Here is a 21,803-nt window from a genome sequence, read left to right as displayed (position 1 = left end):
ATTCGGCACTGTCAGCCGGTCGACAGTATTTGCGAAATCCAACCAAATTTCTGCTGGCCAGAAGGCTCTGAGGTCTTGATCAATTCTCTCCATTCCTTCACCAATTGCCGCGTCGAGCTATCTTTTGTTATTCTTCTTCAGCAGCCAAAACAGACCAACGTACTTCTTCCATTGGTCGAACGCACCGAGTCAAAATCGAAACTGCTGACTTCGCCTTGACCGACAGCGGCAAAACATAAATCATGGATGAAATGCAAGCCATTCGTTATCTGGAATCGTTGATCGGACAAACACTACGGGTGCACACTACAGACACGCGCATGTTTGTAGGCGCTTTCAAATGTACAGATGCGGTGAGTGCGCCATGACCTCGTCGTGATCCAGTTCCCAGGTCTTGAAGTAGAGGCACGGACAAATATTATGGAGAATATTACGAGCAATCACTGACTGGGGCTCATGTCTCTTAGGAAAGGAACATTATACTCGCGGGCACGTACGAATATCGCTTTCCCTGCCCATCAGCCATCAGGAATGCTACGGCAAACACCAATGACGAACAAGTCGAAGCGAGCCCTGAGCCGAAAAATGTCACAGTGGATATGACTAGTCGATTTATCGGTCTTGTCGTTGTTCCCGGGCAGCATATCACGAAAATTGAACTCGAGGAAACGCCTCAACAGAGCCGTCTACGAGACACATTGCGGAAGTCATAACACCTCTCTTTCGTCGGGCACATTTGGTGTTGGTGATGTCGAGCCATACGCGGACATTGTCTGCCACAGCTGCTCCGATTTTGGCCGGCTCCAGTCGCGTGGCCAAGGCTCTACAACGAATGAAGGGGATGATGAGAGTTATGGTGAACTGCCCTGTGCAACAATCTCCATCCTCCGCGTATCCAGCAGCGAGGAGATTACCAGAGCTGTTGCTTGAAAATTCCTGCTTTGCACAAATCAAAATCATCGCTCGCCGCCAAGACACCGGCCGGGATAACCAACGCAGCTTCTCGCATGATCTATATGACTACAACGTGGCTAGGAGACAGAGCAGGAGAACACTTGGCGCAGGACATATGGCTTGGCAGTGATAGCTACAGTCAGCTCGAAGCCGGCCTAGGGTGGGGGTTTGAAATGGCGGTGTTCCTGCAGTGAACTGAGGAAGATTGCTATTTATCCCGTTCAATGTCGGGGACTCAAAACCTGTCGAGTCACAAAGCAATTCGCTACAGGCTAGCTAGCTTGATTGATCAAGGCGACTGGCGGCATAGCTTGGTCCAGGCTTGTCTGCTTTGTATGGTCCCTTAAGCTTGACAGAGCCAGATTTGGTGGGCCGAGAATAATTCAGAGTGCCGCCAAAAGCATTTTACGTATTCATCAACTCAAGAAATACGATCAAGCGCTGCAAGCAATTAGAATGCATCCAAAATGGGTATAATCGGGAGAAGCATTAGACGACTGATGTATAGTTAGTTACAACTATGCTAGAGAACAGCTGACTCATACGGCCCATCACATGCTCTCCAGACTGAATTCAAATTTGTAGGTAGAATGTGTTCTGATCTTCAACAACTCAGAAGTCCAGAACACTAAAAAAACACGCCAAGCCAAGAGAAAAGAGGGGGTAAACGAGATCGCATTGTCAGTGCTGAGATGTGTCAAATTCAATTCCACACTTGCCAGTCACGAGGAGTCCAGAGGCGCTGATTGACCAGTGGCTCAGCAACATCCGGAAGTCTAAAGGCCAGAAGTGGAAAGAGAGATAATGAGGCATCCCCGGTGATTGGCCACCATTACCTCATATTCTCATCTTTGATGTAAGACAAGCAGCGGGCCTGTCAATGTGATGATGCTAATGACTTTGATAACACACTGTGATAGGAAATGATCAGAAATTGGTTCTCTGACGAAGTAAACATGGAGAATCTACGGAGTAACCATAGATGTATTCCGATTATTTATAGAACTAGGCACCAATATCACCATCATCGACTTGGGGCAATTCTTCCATAAAGCCTGAGGCGCACCAAACTGAGACCCGAGCTTATCCGGGCCGACAGATGATCCGGGGAATGCCACAGCCGCTGCATGATCGAGACCCAAAAATGACGGCCTGGAGATTGAGAAGGCGAGAGTGACAATCTGCTGCCCAGCAAATCCCAGCAAACGGAGTGGTACCTACTCCGTACTAGTACGTACACCTGTTGACCTCTTCTTCTACGCCACAATCAATTCACTTGCTACAAACAGAGAAAATAACTCTTTTCCCTCTCTTCAGTCCGTTCTACTCCCTCACAGCTTCACACCATTGTCTTTCCCCTCATACTCTGTCGATCTGTACTGCCTCATAGGCTCATAAAGGTTCGTCTCGTCCCTTCGATCTTCTCCAGTCCCAGGTACCGTATCTCTGTCCATTGCACACCCCATAATGACGCAGTATTTCCCCTCTAGTGCAATCCTTTCTTCCCTCCCCTCCAACTCAAAACTCATCCCGTCACGCAAGTCCTCTCCAGCCACCTCCACACACATACTATTCCCCTAGTAGTATTTCATTGTCGGTCACCTGCTCACTTCCCCAGTGTCCTGTCCCTCGTTGCCCTGCTCCGCTCATACTAACTCACATATTTTAGAAGCTTCTTCTTACCGGCGAATCGGAGCTTTCCCTTCCGACCAGCTAGCTCTGCGGCTTGGACACTGTACTGATGCCATTCTCGTCTCGGTCGGTTCCTGCAAATTCCCCTCCTCCTTCCTCGACTTGAACTGTCGGTACGACTGCTGTGGAAATCCTCATCATCTTAACGACAATAATCGGTCGGTGAACGAACGAGCATTGCAATATTCTGCATCTGGAGCTAATCCCGACCACTCTTTGAAGGCATACTCTCCGTTCAACTCTCGCAGGCGGATTTCCATCCTATTTTATAACCCCAGCACCGTCGTGCAGGCCAAGACAGGCCCGAGCATTCCAGTGCGAGCCCGGAACTTCGTATCGTCTTGAATAGACACGTTTTTGTGGATCATACAATCTCGAGCTTGGCAGATATCCACGCCTTGCAGTAATGGGTCAGTCGCATTCCAAGGGCAATTCTGGCCCTGGCGACTCTCTGCAGTCCTATCCATCTTTCTCTCGCTCCGATACTAAGGAGTCTCTTCGCTCTTTTCGCGGCTCCATCCGGTCCAAGATTCGGAGTAGCGACAGTCCTAGAGGATCGACTGCAGGATTGTCGGACGATAAATCCGACGCAGCATCGGTCAAGTCGACAACCAGTAGACGCAGTTCCACCAACCAAAGCGTCCAGTCTCCCGATGATGCCTCTCCTCAACCCGATGCTCCTGAGCCTCCTCCGTCTCCTTCCCTGTCGAGTAGCTTGAAACGAGGTCATAAAGATGTCAATGCAATGCAGCAGAGTGGCGAGGTCGACCATGTATCCGATGTACCTCCCTCCGGCACTGCGCCCACGGGCCCGTCGACCCAGAAAGTCGGCGAATCGATCCTCATCAAAAGAGAGAACCAAATGAATCCTATTCTGGACTTCATCATGAATGCCCCATTAGAGACGTCTGGATCTCCGGGTATGGGAATGGGTGCCCTGAAGTCTATCGACCTTGATGACATGATCTCGCGACTGCTCGATGCTGGCTACTCCACCAAAGTCACAAAGACCGTTTGCCTTAAGAATGCGGAGATCACGGCCATTTGTTCAGCGGCACGGGAGCTCTTCCTCTCCCAGCCTGCATTGCTGGAGCTGTCGGCTCCTGTGAAGATTGTGGGCGATGTCCATGGCCAATATACAGACCTAATTCGACTTTTTGAGATGTGTGGCTTTCCTCCCGCTTCCAATTACCTCTTCCTAGGCGACTATGTCGACCGTGGCAAACAAAGCTTGGAGACGATCCTGCTCCTCTTGTGTTACAAGCTCAAGTATCCCGAGAACTTTTTCCTTCTCCGCGGTAATCATGAATGTGCCAATGTCACTCGTGTTTATGGATTCTATGATGAGTGCAAGCGGCGCTGCAACATCAAGATTTGGAAGACTTTCATCGATACATTCAACTGCCTTCCTATCGCTGCTACCGTCGCTGGCAAGATCTTTTGTGTTCATGGCGGACTGTCTCCTAGTCTCTCTCACATGGATGATATTCGGGGAATTGCAAGGCCCACTGACGTACCTGACTATGGCCTGCTCAATGATCTCCTCTGGAGCGACCCGGCAGACATGGAAGAAGATTGGGAGCCCAACGAACGCGGTGTCAGTTATTGCTTCGGTAAAAAGGTGATCATGAACTTTTTGCAGCGTCATGACTTCGACTTGGTCTGCCGCGCGCATATGGTGGTCGAGGACGGGTACGAGTTTTATCAGGACCGTATTTTAGTCACTGTCTTCTCGGCTCCTAACGTGAGTACCGGACTTTCCTTTTGCATGATTTTTCCCGTGAAGAATACTGTGTTTGCTGACTGGCGTCTGTAGTACTGTGGCGAGTTCGATAATTGGGGTGCCATTATGTCAGTGTCGGGGGAGCTGCTATGTAGCTTTGAGCTACTCAAACCGCTAGATTCCACTGCTCTGAAGAACCATATCAAGAAGGGCAGGAAAGAGCGGAATAGCATGTTAAGCAGTCCTGTAAGTCCGCCCTTACTTCGCTTCGTTGTCGCCAAGGAAGATCACAACCTCTTCGTGCAACATCGCCGAGGCGCTTGTGGTCTATTCCTTTGCCTATCCGTCTCTCGTCACATCATGGGGCATCAGTCGCTAATAGTTCTAGCCCGCCCACGTATCGGCCCAAAGCTACTAATCGTTCCACCGATTCACCCGCCAAGAAATTGCCTTTTACAAAATGCTACCGCCAAGCATATCCGAACCCATTTCGACCGATTGATGGCAAATGTGACGTTCTATCAAAAGTGCATATTCTTTCGGTAATAATCGGAAGCCAGAAGCATTTTATGGTACGGTACAGGCTCTACGAGAACGAGTTCTCACCGTCAATATCCGAGCGCCATGGTGGTCATTTTCTAGGCTGCTCTCCTTGCTGCCCAGCAACCCTTGCGCCTTCAAATCACAGGCTACCCCGCATACCATTAATACGGCCGGCCGGACCTTGTGTCTGATGGGTCCAATCTTCCGCTTAGACACGTTGCTCAATACTAGTTTCCCGTGGGACATTTGTCCTCGCGGATGAGACGAGTTCCTGCTTCGAAATCGCCTCTGGCCACTCCCGACGATTATATACTGTCTCCATCCATTCTAGGCAGTTATCCGTTTCGTCCGGTGAATCACGAAAGGGGAAAACAGACACGAAACAGTTGGCAGAAGCCGCTGTCGTATTCGCTTCAGGTGTTTCTTCTACAATTTCTCAACACTTTCTTCTCTTGCCTCGCACTATCTCACTTCGTCATGATATATGTTTGAGAGCGGTAGTTATTGTTTATTTTCTTTGTTTTTTCATCTCACGGTGCAGCACGAGGCGCGGGTGTTCTCTACAAACACTCTATTAGACATTTTAAGGAATCACAAATTGACACCTATGGGGTCAGCATACTCTCTCAATGCATCAGAATCTCAGAGTCTGACTGGTCATAATGATTTAAACAGCTAAACGTGCCTTGTAGCAGCTGCTGTCAGCGATACCACTACTGAGTCGTAGCACCAGGTCGATAAACTCATCCAATAATTCGAGACCTTATCTCATCCTCTAAACTTTGTTGTAGCCCGTTCTCCATTGCAGTGAGATCTTCGGAAATACATCCCATGCTTAGCATGCCGAATACCGTATCCTGATCGGCCACATATACCAAATCAGGCGGCTGGCACAAAAATTCTCCATTAAGTCGTTGACTACCCACATGCATGAAGTATATCCCTCTCAACGTCGTCCCAGGAGCAATCTCTACCTTTCTGGATCTTTGGCGGATGTATGGGCCAACAGGAAGTCTCGGCTGCAGGATAGCACTCGGCTGAAAAGTGAAGGGAACAGGCTTGAAGTTCGTGGTTACCTGTGTCACATACGTAGTCTGTATGCTCCATCGACAATAAACACCCGTCTTCGATCTGGGCCACTTACTTTCAAGGATGTGATCGCGCGTAGTTGTAAGGATTGCTGCAGTCGTGCACACTCGCGAAGACGCCCATATCCGCCTGAAGCCCCGTCAAGCGCTCACCAGCCCTCAATGGGAAAGCGGATCCTGGTCGTGTAGTCGCCCTTGGCGGTTGCCGGGCAAGCCTGGAGACAATTGACGGGTGGGTGGTCGTTGTAGAAGAGATCGATTCCGACGATTGCGGTCTCCGAGACTTTTACTGAGATACGGGTGAGGTATTGCAGCATATGGCCCTTGATTCCGCCAGACATGGTTTGCACCAGAGGCCGGTTTTCCTGTAGGTGGATTTGACGGCCTGCGAACGTGCTGTCGTGGAGGAGGTGGGAAGGTGCTAGGATCTCTGGGTACCAGAGTCCCGTTGTGCGCCAGATTGGGGGTTGGCTTGCCCTGGGGTCAGAAGGGAAGAGCGGTTTGAGGTCCGACGGGTAATTTTGTTCCTGTGCGCTTGTGGAAGAGGCTTGTATGTGATATATCACTCACAACGAAACACCCCTTTATTTCATGGATTGTCTCTTTCATGCATAATCGGGGAGTTTGGGGTTCTCTTTCCATGATCCCACCCAGGACGAGATGTCGCCTTTATCCGTCACAGCGCGTAGGGCCTGGATACCTCTGGGGCGGACGGCGGCGATGAAACTGGTTGGTCTGCAGAGTTCGGCGCCTATCTCGAGCATTCTCTCGTTCTTCGCCACAATGTTGCCCAGGGTAACTTCCTGATAGTCCTCGAGAATGAACCGTATACCTGAGATGTACTGTTGTCCACTGAGACGCCGGAAAGAGACTCTAATGATGAGCGGCCTTCTGAAGCGTGCTTTGCTGGGGAGAATGGGGTTCAATCCATCATTTTCGTTCAGCAATTAAGCTGATGACTGGACTTATACGGCTCATTGCGTAGAAATAGGCACCGGGTGTACATCAGAGAGAGATGAAGCTGCGGAGGTCATGGTTGGCGATATGTTGCCGAGATCACCTGCCATCGTGTTCGGTCCCTCAGGCTAAAGGGGCTAATGTCACTGCCTGCAGCCTCGCAGTCACTGGTACAGGTAGAAGGGAAAGGTTCATTCCAAGAATAAACTTTTATCCATTTATAAATAGACCTATCCAGCTCGCCAAGTGAGTACAAAAGTTGAAAAGGACAGGAAGATGAGAAAAATATACATAGCGCCAGATGACAAATGTGCAGAGTATGACGTTCAATGGCGGATTCCGAGTATAGAATAGAACATTTTGGGATTCGCAAAGTCGACCAAACATTGGTGCCTAGATTTCTCAGACACTTCTGCAAACAAATCGATACGCGGCCTATGCGTAATCCCTGACATAGCGACCTGGCAACTCAACATCCCACATAGGTCTCTCGACAACGGCAACCTCCAGCGTATTGCCGGCAGTACCCTCTTCGACGCCATCGTCGGTCGACGAAGGGTTCAGAGGCACAATGCCGAGTAGATCACGGTACTTGTACGTGTACCACCACCGACGTGCCGGTTGCGTTCCGTTCGACTGCACCAATTGTTTCTGGGGCGTGTCAAGAATGTCGTGGTCATTTGGCTTCCGGGCCGGTGTATCACTGGATCCATTGAGCGAGAGAAGCTTATCACGAGGCCCAAGAGAGACTCGCTTCCGCGGAGTGCTGGTTTCGTCTTCCTCAAGCTTTCCTCTTCTGAGTCGCGCCAAAGCTGCGTCATGGCCAGCTGCAGAGTTTTCATCATATTCAAAGGCTTCTTCGTCTCCTGCTGCATGTGGGCGTTCCTTGTCTAGGGAGACCCACTCTCCCTTGGAATCGTCGTGTCCTTCGATCTTGCGATATTTGGAGCCAAAGTGAACATCTGATTGAGCCAGTGACATTCGATCACCAGCACCACTGTTCGCTTTTCTTCTCTTCTCTTCTTCCTCTAATTGCTCACGCTTTCTCTTGTGAGCCGAAGATGCCTTAACGAGCTGTGTCGAAGAGTCTCCTTCTTCGTGGCCATCTGCGGTTTCCTTCATCTCTTCCGAAGAGGGAAAATCCTGATTCAGGTCAAACATCCATAACCAAGAAGTACCGTACAACCACAGGCGGTCACGCGACTCGGAAAGATCCCACAAGCAGCCCATTGCGCGGTCCTTGACCCCCTTGAATTGCTCCGGAAGATAAGCCTTGGGATTCCTCCTTGACCAGTCCGATAGCTTTCCTTCGAGAGCGTCGAATTCCACAAGCTGATGTTCACTCGTGAGAGCCATCAACCGACTCTCGCCCCTGAGAGATTTTTGGGAAGACTGATCAGTACCGTTTGTGAGAAGTTTTGCTTCTGCCAGGCTTTGGGGCCGAAAAGAGAGCAAAAGCACCCCAGATTTGAGTCTGGGTATAGGTGAGTCAGCATTGGCGTACTGCCAGCGCTCTCCGTCTATCACTGGTCGCTCATCCTCATCGTCCGAAGATTCATCGTCAGAATCCGCAGCGCCGTTGCGCTTGTCGGCAGCTTCTGAAGACGAGTCCTCAACATTCTTCAAGAACCAGGTATCGACACAGCCGGAAAGATCACCAGTTGCTAGAATTCTGCTGTTCTCGGAAAAGACAACGCACCGGACAGTCCTCTCGTAGTCCCCTAGAGTACCATGAGAAGCCTTCTCGTGACGAGTGTGCCGAGTCGCCCTGTCCAGCTTGACAAGCTGCGGTAAGATCTGTGGTTTCTCTTGAGGAGACGAAGCAGGCATGACCCTGGCCAGGTAGATGGCGCTATTAGGCCGAACCACGCAGAGCCACCGGCTATCCGGTGAGATGGCCACAGCTCGTGCACCATCCTCAGAGAACGCGGCAGGAACATCCAACTTTGTTATGCGTAAAGCACCTCTTTCATCACTCTTTCGTCGTCGGACGGAGAAAACCTTGACCTCGGAGACCGTAGCCACAATAAGGATCTTTCCGTCCACGGAGAGCATCGCTGACGTGATGTTTTCTTCGCCCTGTGATAAAGCGATAGGGCACGCCTTAGCAGCTTGTCATTTCATCAAGGGTATTTTGCATTCTCACCTGGATTAAGACCTTTCCGACGAGCCGATGCTTCTGCCCATCCAAATTATCGTGTGGTGAGGTAGGGCCACGAGACACGCGCCAGATGCTGACCTCTCTGTCCCAGAAGCTCATCACAAGCCTAGAGGAAGGAGAAGATGCCAGTTGAGGTATTTGCGGCAGACTGGAGAGCTTCCTGTGATGTTCTTTTCCGAATTCACGCAATGGGAGTACGACAGGTGAGGCGTCGGGACCTAGGAAATGTCAACTCGCCGAAAAACATCACAAGAGGAAGTAAAGGGAGTTGAGTCTTACCTCCAGAAACAACAATACTGATATCCCTTGTCTCATAGACAGCAAAAGTCTTAACGTCATGGGTGTGGTACCGACGGTGCATCACTTCAGCCCATCTTCCCTTCTTTTCGCCTTTCTCTCCCGGACTTTTCCTGTACACAACCGTCCTCTGGTCTGCACCTCCACTGACGACTGTATCTCCATTTGCGCTGACAGCGACATCGAGGGTATCTGCCAGATGACCTTGTATACGTTGAATAAGGGAGTAGTTCTTCGCATCCCAGAACCGGATCTCGCCTGCGGAGTCGCCGGAAACAATCGTACCGTCTGGAAGGCACTTGACTGACCAAACCAGTAATTCCTTGGGACCACCAGTCGGTCCTTTGCCGAGAGAGATTGTACGCAGGAGCTGCCCAGACCGAATATCGAATAGTCGAATCGAGCTGTCCGCATAACCAGCCACGATGGTGTTGCGATTCTGGAAAGTGACGCTGAGGACTCTCGCTCTCTTGGTAGATGGACGCATCAGTCGTAGAAATTTCAAGTCGCCGTCGGCAGTAGACAAGATCACGATTGAGCCATCGGCGCATCCAGCCGCGAGATGCTGCCCGGTGTACTCTCCCTCTGCTGGCGGCAGAGGCTTTCCATCCTTGCCGCGCTTCGTAGCCTGCCATCTTGGTTGCGCTGCTATACACCAGATTTCACCGTAGTTTCCACTCGAGTGACGCATGGGGCGGCCCTGCTCCAGATCCCACTCCGTCACCGCGGTCGAGTATCCAATGCTGAACAAGCGCAGTTTTCCCGGAACCTTGGTTCCGTCAGGTAGAGCCTCCGGTGGATCGAGAGTCCATGCAAGCCCTTCTATACTTCTATCTTTTCCTCCGCGCATGACCGTCTCCTGGAACCAGGCGCCGCGCATTGGGTTCCAAATTTCGATATCGCCATTTGCGCGACCGATGGCAAGCCGGAGGGTAGGGACACCTCGACCGGCAAGTTCCGCAGAGGGAGGATGAGAGAATGACAGCGCATTGATCGCCTGGGGGTTGTAAGGCACGAAGCGGCAGCGATGAATATCCATTGTTGGCTACCTGGTGCGATCAAGGTCTTGTATTGAAGATTTCGAAGTAGAAAGAAAGGGAAGCGAGAAGGGTAGATCCGTCAAATGAGGAAGATATCTACCTTGGCTCAAGGGTTAGAGCCAGTCGCTAAACGATCATTCCGGTGGTATTGTGGAATAGTGTTGTTCGTGGTGTTAATCGTTTCTGACCTTCTTTTTCTGCTTCTCAACTTTTTTTTCTTGCCTGTAGAATACAATTTTTAGCGCGCCAAGAAAATCTCCGCGGAGACATGTCACGTGACGATATCCAGTCATTACGGCTATGGCCCTCATTTCTACTGACCTCTAGAGATTAGCATCAAGTGATGCGGTGAGGTCTTTGATTTTATGAATTACGTCTCCAAAAGTGATATTGAAATACTAGAAAGCTGCTGGTGTCATACCGGCATGTATCCAGTCGACGCCGATCACCTTCAAAGCCGATTCTGCTCCAAGTTCTGGCAGACAGTTATGAGATCTACAATATAGTGGCATAGATTTGATTCAGTTTGTCTAAATCCATGACTGACATGTATCCGGTGTCGGATTGTATGTCCAGGTCTGAATGCATGAGAGGTGGACGGACAGTATCTGCTACGACGACTGTTACTTGTAGACTATGGATATTCATATTCTTATATATATCCACAAATGACTGGCTACGCTCAAGCTAGGTCTCTTTTTACAGAAAACCAAGAAGCGTTCCTGAAGCCAGCGGAACATATCACTGGCTGGGATAGCTTGCGTTGTCAATATAAAAACTGAAGCTCTTGAGCAACCAATATCCAAACACTCGAGTCTGCGGAGACCGAATATCAGACACGCAATGGTTACCACTTTAGACCAGGGTGCGGTACTACCAGAGTCATGTCGCGCAAGCATGCAGCTGGAGGTCAGATATCGACATCGAATCGGAGACTGAATCAGGGTTGCGTCAGGATACGAAACGCTCAGCCTACGCCTCTATAAGAGGATTGCTAGTAGTAATGCAGCACAGCATACATGCAGGTGTACTATTCAAGAACCTATAGTCTAGACGGTATCACCGGACAGGCCCAGATGTAACCCATAGTGCCAGAAACGCAGTGAAAGCCTTCATCACCCAAGGCTGGCTGAACTTTCACAGACATATGTCGTATCAATGACACAAGGAGACTTCAAAGTCGTTGGGTCGTTGATAGGCCGGGTCGAGGTCGGGGGCTGCCACGTCAGTCCAACACTGGTCCCGTGCGGCGGGGCCAAGAGGGAAGACTTATGCACGTCTTCCGCGATGCTTGCCTGTGAGCTCGAATGATTTGACATGACGCGATGGTTTCGGAGATACGGATCAATTGGAGAGGAAGTTCAATCCACTTGATTAAATGGGTCAGTACACATGGCACTCAAGAGGTACAATACACATTGAGATAATTAGTGAAGCTGATAGCCGCAGATGTATGGATATCAGGCACCCCGGTAGCCATGTCTGGATCCAGTCAGCCACTGTTCAATATGGGGAAACTTAGAAGTGAGAAAAGGATCGAGGTGGAGCTCGTCGAAATCATCGACAACGAAGTCCGCCAAATGAGCAGTTAAGAAGGGATTCTGAGTTCCTAGCCCACTAATTTTCTACCCATGTCCAGCTGAAAGGCGTCTTTCTCAGCTCTGATTCGATCCCGAGATGCGCATGGTGCGGGGTGTCGATTTGCCTGATTGGCAATGGCATCATCCCTGACAATCATGACAATGCTTCTCCTTTTAGAAACATGAGCCGCACACGGGATTGTGGTCTTCGTAAGTTACGCGTCTGCACTTCCTGGGATCGAGTAATCGGTAGATACCCAAGCACTAGGGGCTATGTTCTTGATTTGGTACTCTTGATTCCGGCTCTGTTGTAACATAAATCTGACAGATCGGAGACGTCAGGGTCTTCGAGCTCCTAACGGCCTATCGTCTATACAATGGCGCGCTCTCGTGGACTCTTTACTTTTTCCCTATTTAGTAATTTCTTTCAAGTTGGAGGGGACGGTCATTATTGGTACCGCACAAGCATACTTCGGGCGCACAAACAAGCGATACTACATCGTTACGAGAAGATGATATGCTTTACTCGGCTACATGCGTGTTTCAAACTATTTACGGATATGGGAAACTATTTGCAAAGATAGTAGCCTGAGGCTTGCCAAACGTAGACACGATACAGAGCAACTCCCTGCCGTTCCATCAGTCAACAGGCAATCTGCAAAGGGTACAAATGTAGTTTATATGATAGTGTGGTTTGTCGGCCGTTTCATGCTCTAACAGCATCGGGGTTTTTAAAAGTCAACCAGTAGAACAGGAAAGGGTATTTCTGGCGTTCCACGAATCTAGCCATCGTCGGGTAAGCTGCTTTAACGGCCGCTACTTAGACTACCAAAATGTCCCAGAATGAGCGCTGAGCAGCTTATACTGAACATTGCTGCAAGCTCGATACGCTGGCCGTTCGCAACGGTGACCTGATTAACCTCAGCGCAAGCTCAGGAGCTTATGCAGCTGGCCTTCGGAGTAGGAGTCCTTAACGGACATAGGTTATCATTGTTGCACGCAAGGATTTGGAGGAGACTTCCCCCGACTTCTCAGAATGGATAACTTCTTCCGGCGACGAGGTGATGATCTCCAGGATAATAAACTGAGACATTTGATTGCAGAGGCGAAACCTGTAGGACAACTCATAAGGCGATATCCGAAGACATGTGACTGTACTTTCATAGAAACTTCCGAAAACCGATAGTGATAATTATAGTGGTGTACAAGGCAGCACTCCTCTTAGCTTCAGGAGGTGGCTGACATGGTCGTCTAGGGGCTTGGAAATTGGCCTCTCCTTTTCCAGCCTCAGGACCCCAAACCCAGACGCCGTAAGACACGCTACGCCCTCTAGCAATCTCGGGAATCTTGGAAACGTCTCACAGCTTGCAGGGTTTCCAAGGCATAGGCGAATCCGCCGCAAACCGGACGGGTAGCTAGAAGCGAACAACCCCGTATTAATCACCGAATTCCTTCTGATTTATTATCCGGGATTAGTCAATGGTGAAGCGTGAAAAGCGGGATGGGCACCTCTTTCTAATTTCTGGATCCGGATTATCTGGAGAACCACGCGCCAGAATAGCAACAAGCGCGATGACAATCTTGTCGCGATTGTCGAATCAGGGCGCGTCAAAGGCACATCGAATTGTGTTGCCAAGCACCAAGGATAAGACTTCCCCCAACTAACTTTCAGGAGCCACAATCTTGATTTCGTCTCAACTCCCAATTTGCACAGAATAGTTATAGAGAAATAGGGCCTTGTCAACGGGAATTGAGAGTGCTGTCTCATGCAGTCAGGGAAGAATCCTCTGCAGACTACAAATCAACTCAATGGGAAAAATAACATAGAATGGTCGTGAGAATCATCCCCTTTTGAAGATCGTGATTCAAGGTTCCAGAACGGACAGGCCGAACGCCGGGACATGGGACGCGAGTCCGACAATGACGCAATTGATTTGTACAAAGAGGACACAGTATCACATAGGGAGTTCATTTGTCTACTTTCACAATCCGCATTAAATCCACCCATCAGCTTTGTCTCTTGTGGTTCTGTGATAAGTACAAATATTAGTTATAATCATAGTTTTACCATCAAGTAGGACATAAAATATTCTCATTTTGACAGAGAGATAATAGCATGAAAATTCAAGAAGCAGTGAACAGCAATTATTTCTGTTTAAGGCTTTGGGGTCAAATGTGGAGTCGTTTATTTACACTACAACGGGACCCACTCCCCCCTATCCACTAGTCTGTATATTTCCTAGCGCCATGTATACAAAAAAGTCTCGGTATCAGTTATGGTAATTCTGAGACAGTCTCCTCACCTGCCTTTACTGTATACTGTCTCAATATTACTCCGTACATACGTACAGTACAGCAAACATTTACCACCATACGATGCTACAACTTTTTTTGCTGACTGTTGTAAAGAGACGGAGAAGAGAAAAGAAAGAAGGATTCCCATGGTTGAGGCTCTCCACTGCCCCAGCTGTGAGAGGCACGGCCTTTCCAGAATAGGACATATTGCCTGAGCTGCGTGAGTGATGATGGATTCATGTTTCCCGCGTTTTCGATTGGAGCCTTGAGGCCTACGATGCTGATGATAATTTGTTAGACAGATCTTGACACCCTGACTAGAGGAAACAAAAAAAGTCATACGCTATAATCAATGAATTGCAACCATGCAGTTTGAATTTCTTACACTCAATGATCAGCTTAATTGAGAGGGGATTACATGGCCAACTCACTGATCTTGTGATAATCTACTGCTACCTCGATAGATATTGAAAGCCGAGAGAACTAATGGCTTTTACTACCTGACCCAGACTGGGCAACAAAACTGAAGAAACTGAGAATGACATTCCTTTTAATGGATTTCACCCGGGTGGAGGTGTATGTATCTCGTCCACCACCAAAAAGTGTGTTTTCTTAAGGATGCCTTCGAAGATGGCCACAGTGGGCCATGTATCCGTGTTAAGATTGAAGAATCGCAATACATGCTTAAAATACATACCTCTTTCAGCAAAAACTCATTATTGATGAGATTGAGACTGAGATTCTTGGCTACAGTGGAAGGTAAGATTTTTTGATCTGTAGAGAGAGCCCCGGAGACGCATCGACTATTGACTGATCTCTGTGCAACGTTGAACACAGCTGACTTGTCCTTGCTCTATAGAGTAGAGTCCTTTGTACATCGATATTCTGCATTCCCCAAACTGTATAGTTCAAGAATCTAACCTTGAGCATTGGTCGCAACTGGCCAACTTTACTTTCCACAACATCATTATCAAGTATTTCTTCGGGAGTTTGCCATACATTCTCCCATAAATTGCTCACTTTTCTATGATAGTTTCTGTTGTTCTCTAAAGCATTCTGTTGCTCCTCTTTTGCCCCTCTCCAGAAATCTTTCTCTTCACCGCATCACTGCTTCAGACGATACCCGCAGCATCCGGGTACCGCTAACTACTTCGTAGTCCTTGATTCTGTACGGAGTACACACGTTATACATAGCTCGATGCATACAAACCGGTATAGCTACAAATTTCCCAGTGGATCAGTATGCCTAGTTGCGGGGCTGCAAAAACGAGCAAGTCAGGTAGTATGAACCATTAGGCGAATCATGATGCCTTTCGTACTGTTGTCATTTTCTTGGGTTTCGCCGTTCCGACCTCTCGGACCGGGCCAGAGTGCCGAACTCGAATTATTATCTAATTGTATCCGCTGGTTGCTTGAGAGTCGAAATGCCAAAGTGGGCGTAAGAGTTTTCGCTGGATAAGTCTATCTAAGTGATGTAGATTTTTTTCTTCAAGATCCGCAGTGGATTTGTTTCGGCATTCTGTTTCTTTCGAGACTCGAGTCTGCGAGTTGAGGTACTTGGGACTAGTGGTACGGATTGTTGACCAAAGTACGAAAAAAGAGGTATTTTTGGCTTTTGAGCCGACACGGAATGCTAATGGTTTTTAACGCTTGCACAAACTAGGAAGGCGTCTAGAAAGGAATGGAAGGGAAGCCCGGAGCCAAGATCGGGTTTAACTATGGGGAAGCTGGAGACTTGCTGGTCGCTTTCTCCAGTTAACAGATCATCAAGCTACCTGTAGAAGCCTTCACGGTTTACAGTCCTACACAGATCTCAAAAGATTTCCCTACCGATAACCTGAATGGGCCCTTCGTGGAACAGCTACAGTAAACGTAGAAGTCCGGTGTACCATTATGATGGCAAATCAAGACATGTTATAGATAAATTACCATGATCAATCAAGATACTAGCACACTGATCCCTCGATTTTTAAATTCCGACGTCATCAGCATTCATATTACCAGGAGTATGTTGAACAAGCCCTTGCATAAACTGATCCTGATCGACCGCTATTGCAGTCGAGGATTGCTTATTGATGAATAGAATGTTTTCCAAGCATAAATCTGTGGATCGAAAGTCTGCACTCCAGATTTAAGGATCATATTAGATCAAGGAGTAAATGCCTTAATAGCGTCTCACTATCCTGGCCATCTGCAGGAACGCGCAAGGGACAAGTGAGGAAGTAATGAAGCAGTCCTAAGCTTCCACTGATCACCACTACGCGATCCAGCCTCCTCTTTGGTGAGCGAAAGTTGTAAAGACCATGTACACTAATCTCGAGCTCTTTACGCGTTTAATCAAATTGTCCGCAAAGGCTTCTAATTCTGCCGTCTTGTGCTTGTTAACTATACGGAGGTTTGGTCAACAGCATGGACTCGGACCTTGGCGGTAGTACGTAGTAGATGGTGTAACATGCCTCGTTTGTTTGCTACTGTCACTCATTCTCTGCCAGCCTTTCCTCGTTCCTCGTATAAATGCAGTACGTAGTTAATTGGATATTATGCTGACTAGCCAAATAGCTACCTAGTTGTGATACATGAGAGAAACTCTGACAGCCCCTGGCGTCCTCCAATTCAACCTTTGTGTTCTCCATTAAGGGATCCAGCCAGACCGAAATCTTCACTTGTTTACGGTGTACGTGAGTTGTTAAAATATCTGACGAATGAGTGAAAGTATCCTCACCGAGTCACCGGCTGATGCTCCATGATAAGGGCCCAAAAAGAAGCCACTACAATAGTCTGTTGAGATCATATGCGGAATGTATTCCGGGGGCCGCCTTATCAAAAAAAGAGGAGACTCCAGAACCTTGGAGCCAAGCAAGGGTTAGATGAAGTCCAATATTGTAGCCACTCGAACAATCAAGCCATCGCAGTAGATAGTACGCAGTACATTACCAGACAGACACCGATAGAAGGAGTATGGATTAATTCCAGGCTCCAGCCACAATGATGACCTGAATACTGAAATGGATTGGACTAATCTAGATGCTGCCTACTGAGTAGTGGCTATGCGCAGCCACTTTCGGGACTAAGATTCAATATCCAGATACTAGTTTAAAACTAGTGAGCCACAGATGACCAATACTTTCTATCCAACAATGATGCAAAGTCAGGTCATCATCAGCATATATCATATTCATAGCTGATCTCCGCAGTCATCGCATAGGAGAGGCAATGCCACAGTGGGTCCCCATGCACTTAGACAGTTATACTTTCTTTTGACATGTGTAGGAGTCACTGACAGGGTGACGACTGCCCACTTGCACAGTCACTAGTATGTGCGGAATTGCGGATATTGTGGCCCTAAAATTTGACAAAGATCTGAAGATCCGATAGCATCTTGTGGGCTATGAATATCAATGAGCCTGTTGGTATGGTGTGGTGCTTGAGGCGAGGTTATTGAAAGATCATGACGAGTCGACAGCCCCCCTGGCTATGGGTTTGAGGAGTTGAGACATCAAGGTTCATCTAGCACAAAGGTGAAAGCTTCTTAGCGAATGGTGTCTCTCAGGGAATCAAAGTAAGAAACTCCAGCCCGCAAACTTAATCTTGGCTGATGAAAGGAGCCTCCTAAGCCCCTTATTATTATCTCTGAGACTATCTCTGAGATTCAAAAATTGGCGACCGAAACCGAGGTAATGATGTGGACTGGAGATCGATGACAACGCGTCGAGGAACACTTTCCACGCGAATAACAAAGTCATTCCCAGAACTGTACCTTGGGTGCGTTCGTGTCCCATCCATTCTCGTGAGAAATTTAATTGGGTTTTCAATAGCGTGGGCGTGTGCTAGTTCCCCACACTTATTGAATTTCAGGCAAGATCCCTGTCAAACTGAAGACAAAGAGACCCATGGCGGGAGTATCGACTGGTCGAGGTGCGACAGTAAGCGGCCGGGCTGAAAGAAGTTGGAATCCATAGTGTTGGGATAATGCAGCGACCGGTTGTGATGGCTGCGGCACCGGACATGCAATGAAGTCAATGGAGGTAAGGGCCATTTGCTGGACCACTCAGCAGCCAACAATGGCGGTAGAAGACCCTGGGACGCGACCGGCTGTATGCACGTACTCTGTATATGCGTATAGATGTAAGCCTGTATGTGCTTACCAGTCAGACAGGAAGTAGTTGCTTACCTAAGGGTATGTTTCGAGTATCCCAAATATTAATTTGATATTCACAGGTCTATTACAGTGTAGGTAGCCTAATTAGCAGCTGGCAGTCAGATCCTCTACGCACTTAACAAGAATGCAAAATGCCACTTTGTGTCTGATTTCTGGCTTTTGAACATCAAACATATGAAACATTTTAGAGGGAAAAAAAAGCATATGTTCATCATTTCCATTTAATTTAGACATGATCATGCTGCTATGATCTTTAGACAAGTGGTAATTACAGAGCTGGATGTTGCTGCTACCTAGCTCCTCCAAAGTGGTGACGCAGCTTGTCTAGTTCAAAGGTTGCTCTAACTTATACGGAGTAGTTGATACATAAGTACAAAAACTAGCCCCAGACCCGGTAATCAGCATGATATCGATAGTGGTACGCCTTGTCGCCTTTCATTTCGCAATTTTCTAGTCTCCTCTAGCCAAGGACCCGAGGTGTTCCTGGCCTGAATCAGGGAGAGGATGAGTGGTGAAGACTCAAGACTGGTCGTTAGCGACGGAGATCAACCCCACTAAGAAGCCCACCGAAGGAGTGCTGCTGCTGGCCGCTGTACGAGGCTTGGTTTGAGAAACAGAGGCTTTCCTGGAGCCATTGGAATGGTTTATTACTTTGCTGAAGAAACAAAGACTCCTCTGTCAGGGAGAATCAAACAGACTTCCAGCTGGAATTGCAACACCCTGTTCCGGAAATCTAGACTATTAGTTTCCTAGAAGGGGTCGATAATTGATGGACAATTGGAAAGGCTGGTTGGCTGGCAAGTACCAGACACTTGACTGAAAGAAGGCAGTTACTGGCTTACAAGACAGTACCTCTGATCTTACACCAAGATAGGAGGCAGACGTCTTACACTGCTGCGGTACCACTACCCTGGCAGCTTTTGTAAAGTTACTATTATTGACTTTTCACATTCAGCAAGGGTGTCCCTCTGCTCAGGCCGCGTTAGGTAGATTTGCTACTAGTTAGACTATGTAGAGCTAGTATTAAGGATTACTTGCGTGCGAGGTCTCATATATGGTCTCCATACGGAGTACTTCTGCCTATTATTATTGAGTGTTCCATATTATTCTATGTAGTCATATTTATACCTGATCCAAAAAGGTAAACAACGCGCTCAAGCAAAGTAGTGTAATTTTGCCCTGCGCTTCTATCCAGGTAGAGGTGTGTCAGGTGGGTTTGGGTCGTCAGGAGAGCCTTGAAATACCAGCTACGAAGCTTGTTGCATCGCCGACCTGTGACACTGCTGTTTCAGAGCAAACTATGTATGTACCTCACAAATGGCAATTGAGAGAATCATCAGGTCTTTCGTGAACCTGACAGCCGCGTTGTAGAGATTGTGAGAGTTTACTGAGTCCAGAGATGAAACAGAAACTCCCAGTTCTGCCCGATACGAATCTGTAATTGCGGTGCTCCGTAGTGTACAGAACCAGAGGCTTTGGTATTATTGAACAAAAAATTGGACAACCTCGGTACGCAAAAGCGATACCATCACCGTCCGACTCATTACCAATTTACCACAAACCAATACGGGAAAAGCGTCACGCTTTACGATACAGTGGGCAAGCAGCTAGCCCGCAGCGATTCTCTCGACTTCAATCTCGGGCTTTCGTCCCGTTCATTCTCTTACTCTTTCTTCCTTTTCTTTTTCCTCTTCTACACCCGTCTGGAGAGAGAGCAACTCCTCCTCACTTTCCTCTCCTCCCTTTTCTTTCAAATTTCTACCTCCTCTCCCTTCTCTCCTACCCCTCTCCTCCCCCTTTTCTAGCCTCCCGCCAATTCTCCGGAGAGATCCTCGAGACTGGTCTACAGGCAGAGAGATCTTGTTGACTGTTATATCAGTCGACCTCGTCTCCAGCCCGCTGTACTAGCTCTCCAGTCGAGCCGTGTCCGTCAGCTGTTGCTTCGACGTTCCTCTATTTCGACGTTTGTTAGCTCAAACGGCGAAACCTCACTTTCCCTGATCTGACATTCGGTGTCCTCGTTGCTCCGTGACGTCGACGATCAGGTTCCCCTAACTCTGCTTCTGCCGGTTAGAAGAGCGATTAGACGGGGATCTTGTCAATTCCTTCTCGTTCATCGTTTCTTTGTACATGATTCGACCTCTGTTGTGACACTGGGAAAGGTGAGACTTGGCTTTTCTTTTGCTGTTTTCTTCTTTCGAGCAATTGTGGCCTGTGGTTGTACATTTCGGATGGGAAGTTTCAGGCCATGGTTGCACCTTCGCCGAGCCGTCAATTGGCTTGATGCAAGCTGGATTGCCTTGTTCGATGGAAGACGAGCGTCTGGATGAAGGGACGTCCAGAGTGATACCGGCAATTGTCGACATCAGAGACGCTGTTCAATTGCCATTGCAACGCGTTGAGATTCGATCATCTTCGAGAGTTCGTTTGCCTGATGCGATGTTGAATTTGCGTGATCTGCCACGGTTCGAGAACAACTGGGTCAGGGGTGACCGGACGATCGGATGCGTTCACAATAGCTGGCTGGAAGACGATGGAATCGCAGGCGGAAGAAAAGATTTCAAATACTCTTCTCTGAGTTTTATGGAAGCTTCCGCCTACATTTGAGTCGATGCCAAGCGAGTTCACTGCAAGTGAATTAAGGGGTCCTAAGTGTGGTGAATGGAATGTGGGTGGCATACTTGAAGACGATCACGAAGGCCATTCGCAGCATATCTGAGAGATCTCCTACCTACTGTGGTCTAATGCCAACTTGGACGAATCCTGCTTAAGCTACATTCTACTGCACGTTCCACGAAATTGGCTGGCTAACCTGTCAATCTTGCTTCCAGGAGACACCAAAAATTTCCGTCCTCCGGTGCCTTGCTCTCGACATACTCTCCATCCCTTATATGCGGAAGTTGGTTGTCGAACGCTCCTCTTACCTTGCGACAACAGCCCAGTGCAAAGATACAATCAGGAGACGCTGCACTGTAACCTGTACGTTGTGCTCATTCTTTGCATGTTGAGCTCCCCCCTGACGATCTTCCCCCATCCCTACATAGGGTTCGTCCTGTGTACTCCGTTCCACATTCCGCAGGAGCCATACCCGACAAGTGCAAGCACCTGTTCCTAGGGTGAAGACGTTCAGTCGTACTTCATCTTTGGGACTGGCATTCGAGTCCAATTTAGCAGATCATTCTTGCACCTTCACCTTAGCCTAGATGCTAGACTCGCCGTCACGGTAAGGGTTGCATAGTGCCCTCTGCCCGAAGGCCTTCTTATCTGGGTTAGTATCTTTTCTCCTCACGGAGTCGCCCTTCCATGCTCATTGC

General features: G+C 48.4%; 5 protein-coding genes across 5 annotated transcripts; 2 read left to right on the top strand and 3 right to left on the bottom strand.

Annotated features, from left to right (window-relative positions):
* Window positions 1-242: 242 nt before the first annotated feature.
* P174DRAFT_363220 (LSM domain-containing protein) lies at window positions 243-713 on the top strand (the record flags this gene model as incomplete). Its single annotated transcript, XM_024821905.1, has 2 exons — window positions 243-353; window positions 468-713. The coding sequence occupies 2 exons, from the start codon at window positions 243-245 to the stop codon at window positions 711-713; spliced, it is 357 nt and encodes a 118-aa protein (XP_024686915.1).
* A 2,339-nt stretch (window positions 714-3,052) lies between these two features.
* Window positions 3,053-4,787, top strand: phzA (putative serine/threonine protein phosphatase; the record flags this gene model as incomplete). Its single annotated transcript, XM_024821923.1, has 3 exons — window positions 3,053-4,390; window positions 4,463-4,615; window positions 4,758-4,787. The coding sequence occupies 3 exons, from the start codon at window positions 3,053-3,055 to the stop codon at window positions 4,785-4,787; spliced, it is 1,521 nt and encodes a 506-aa protein (XP_024686914.1).
* Window positions 4,788-5,702: 915 nt separating this feature from the next.
* Window positions 5,703-7,067, bottom strand: P174DRAFT_446956 (uncharacterized protein; the record flags this gene model as incomplete). The annotated part of the gene is made up of 3 exons (XM_024828634.1): window positions 5,703-6,527; window positions 6,651-6,842; window positions 7,005-7,067. 3 exons carry the CDS (start codon window positions 7,065-7,067, stop codon window positions 6,150-6,152), a joined length of 633 nt encoding a protein of 210 aa, XP_024686913.1. The 3' UTR covers window positions 5,703-6,149.
* An 86-nt stretch (window positions 7,068-7,153) lies between these two features.
* On the bottom strand, window positions 7,154-10,643 carry ura7 (small subunit rRNA maturation protein UTP4). Its single transcript, XM_024823855.1, has 3 exons — window positions 9,398-10,643; window positions 9,104-9,336; window positions 7,154-9,036 (listed from the first exon to the last, which is right to left on the bottom strand). Exons 1-3 carry the CDS (start codon window positions 10,452-10,454, stop codon window positions 7,393-7,395), a joined length of 2,934 nt encoding a protein of 977 aa, XP_024686912.1. The 5' UTR covers window positions 10,455-10,643; the 3' UTR covers window positions 7,154-7,392.
* A 9,721-nt stretch (window positions 10,644-20,364) lies between these two features.
* P174DRAFT_416059 (uncharacterized protein) lies at window positions 20,365-20,855 on the bottom strand (the record flags this gene model as incomplete). Its single annotated transcript, XM_024824465.1, has 2 exons — window positions 20,365-20,442; window positions 20,748-20,855. 2 exons carry the CDS (start codon window positions 20,853-20,855, stop codon window positions 20,365-20,367), a joined length of 186 nt encoding a protein of 61 aa, XP_024686911.1.
* Window positions 20,856-21,803: the final 948 nt, after the last annotated feature.

This window comes from Aspergillus novofumigatus (assembly GCF_002847465.1).
Source record: "Aspergillus novofumigatus IBT 16806 chromosome Unknown P174scaffold_1, whole genome shotgun sequence".
In the NCBI taxonomy this organism is placed as follows: domain Eukaryota; kingdom Fungi; phylum Ascomycota; class Eurotiomycetes; order Eurotiales; family Aspergillaceae; genus Aspergillus; species Aspergillus novofumigatus.
Note: the sequence above shows the minus strand (reverse complement) of the source record. Positions and strands in the feature narration are given on the sequence as shown.

What these genes read in the sequence shown, in the direction of transcription:
- ura7 (XM_024823855.1), bottom strand. Translation starts at nt 10,454, where the DNA reads ATGGATATTCATCGCTGCCGCTTCGTGCCTTACAACCCCCAGGCGATC. An exon ending in CAGTATTGTTGTTTCTGGAG is followed by an intron (nt 9,337 to 9,397) that starts GTAAGACTCAAC and finishes GACATTTCCTAG; the next exon opens with GTCCCGACGCCTCACCTGTC. An exon ending in TCGGAAAGGTCTTAATCCAG is followed by an intron (nt 9,037 to 9,103) that starts GTGAGAATGCAA and finishes GCTTTATCACAG; the next exon opens with GGCGAAGAAAACATCACGTC.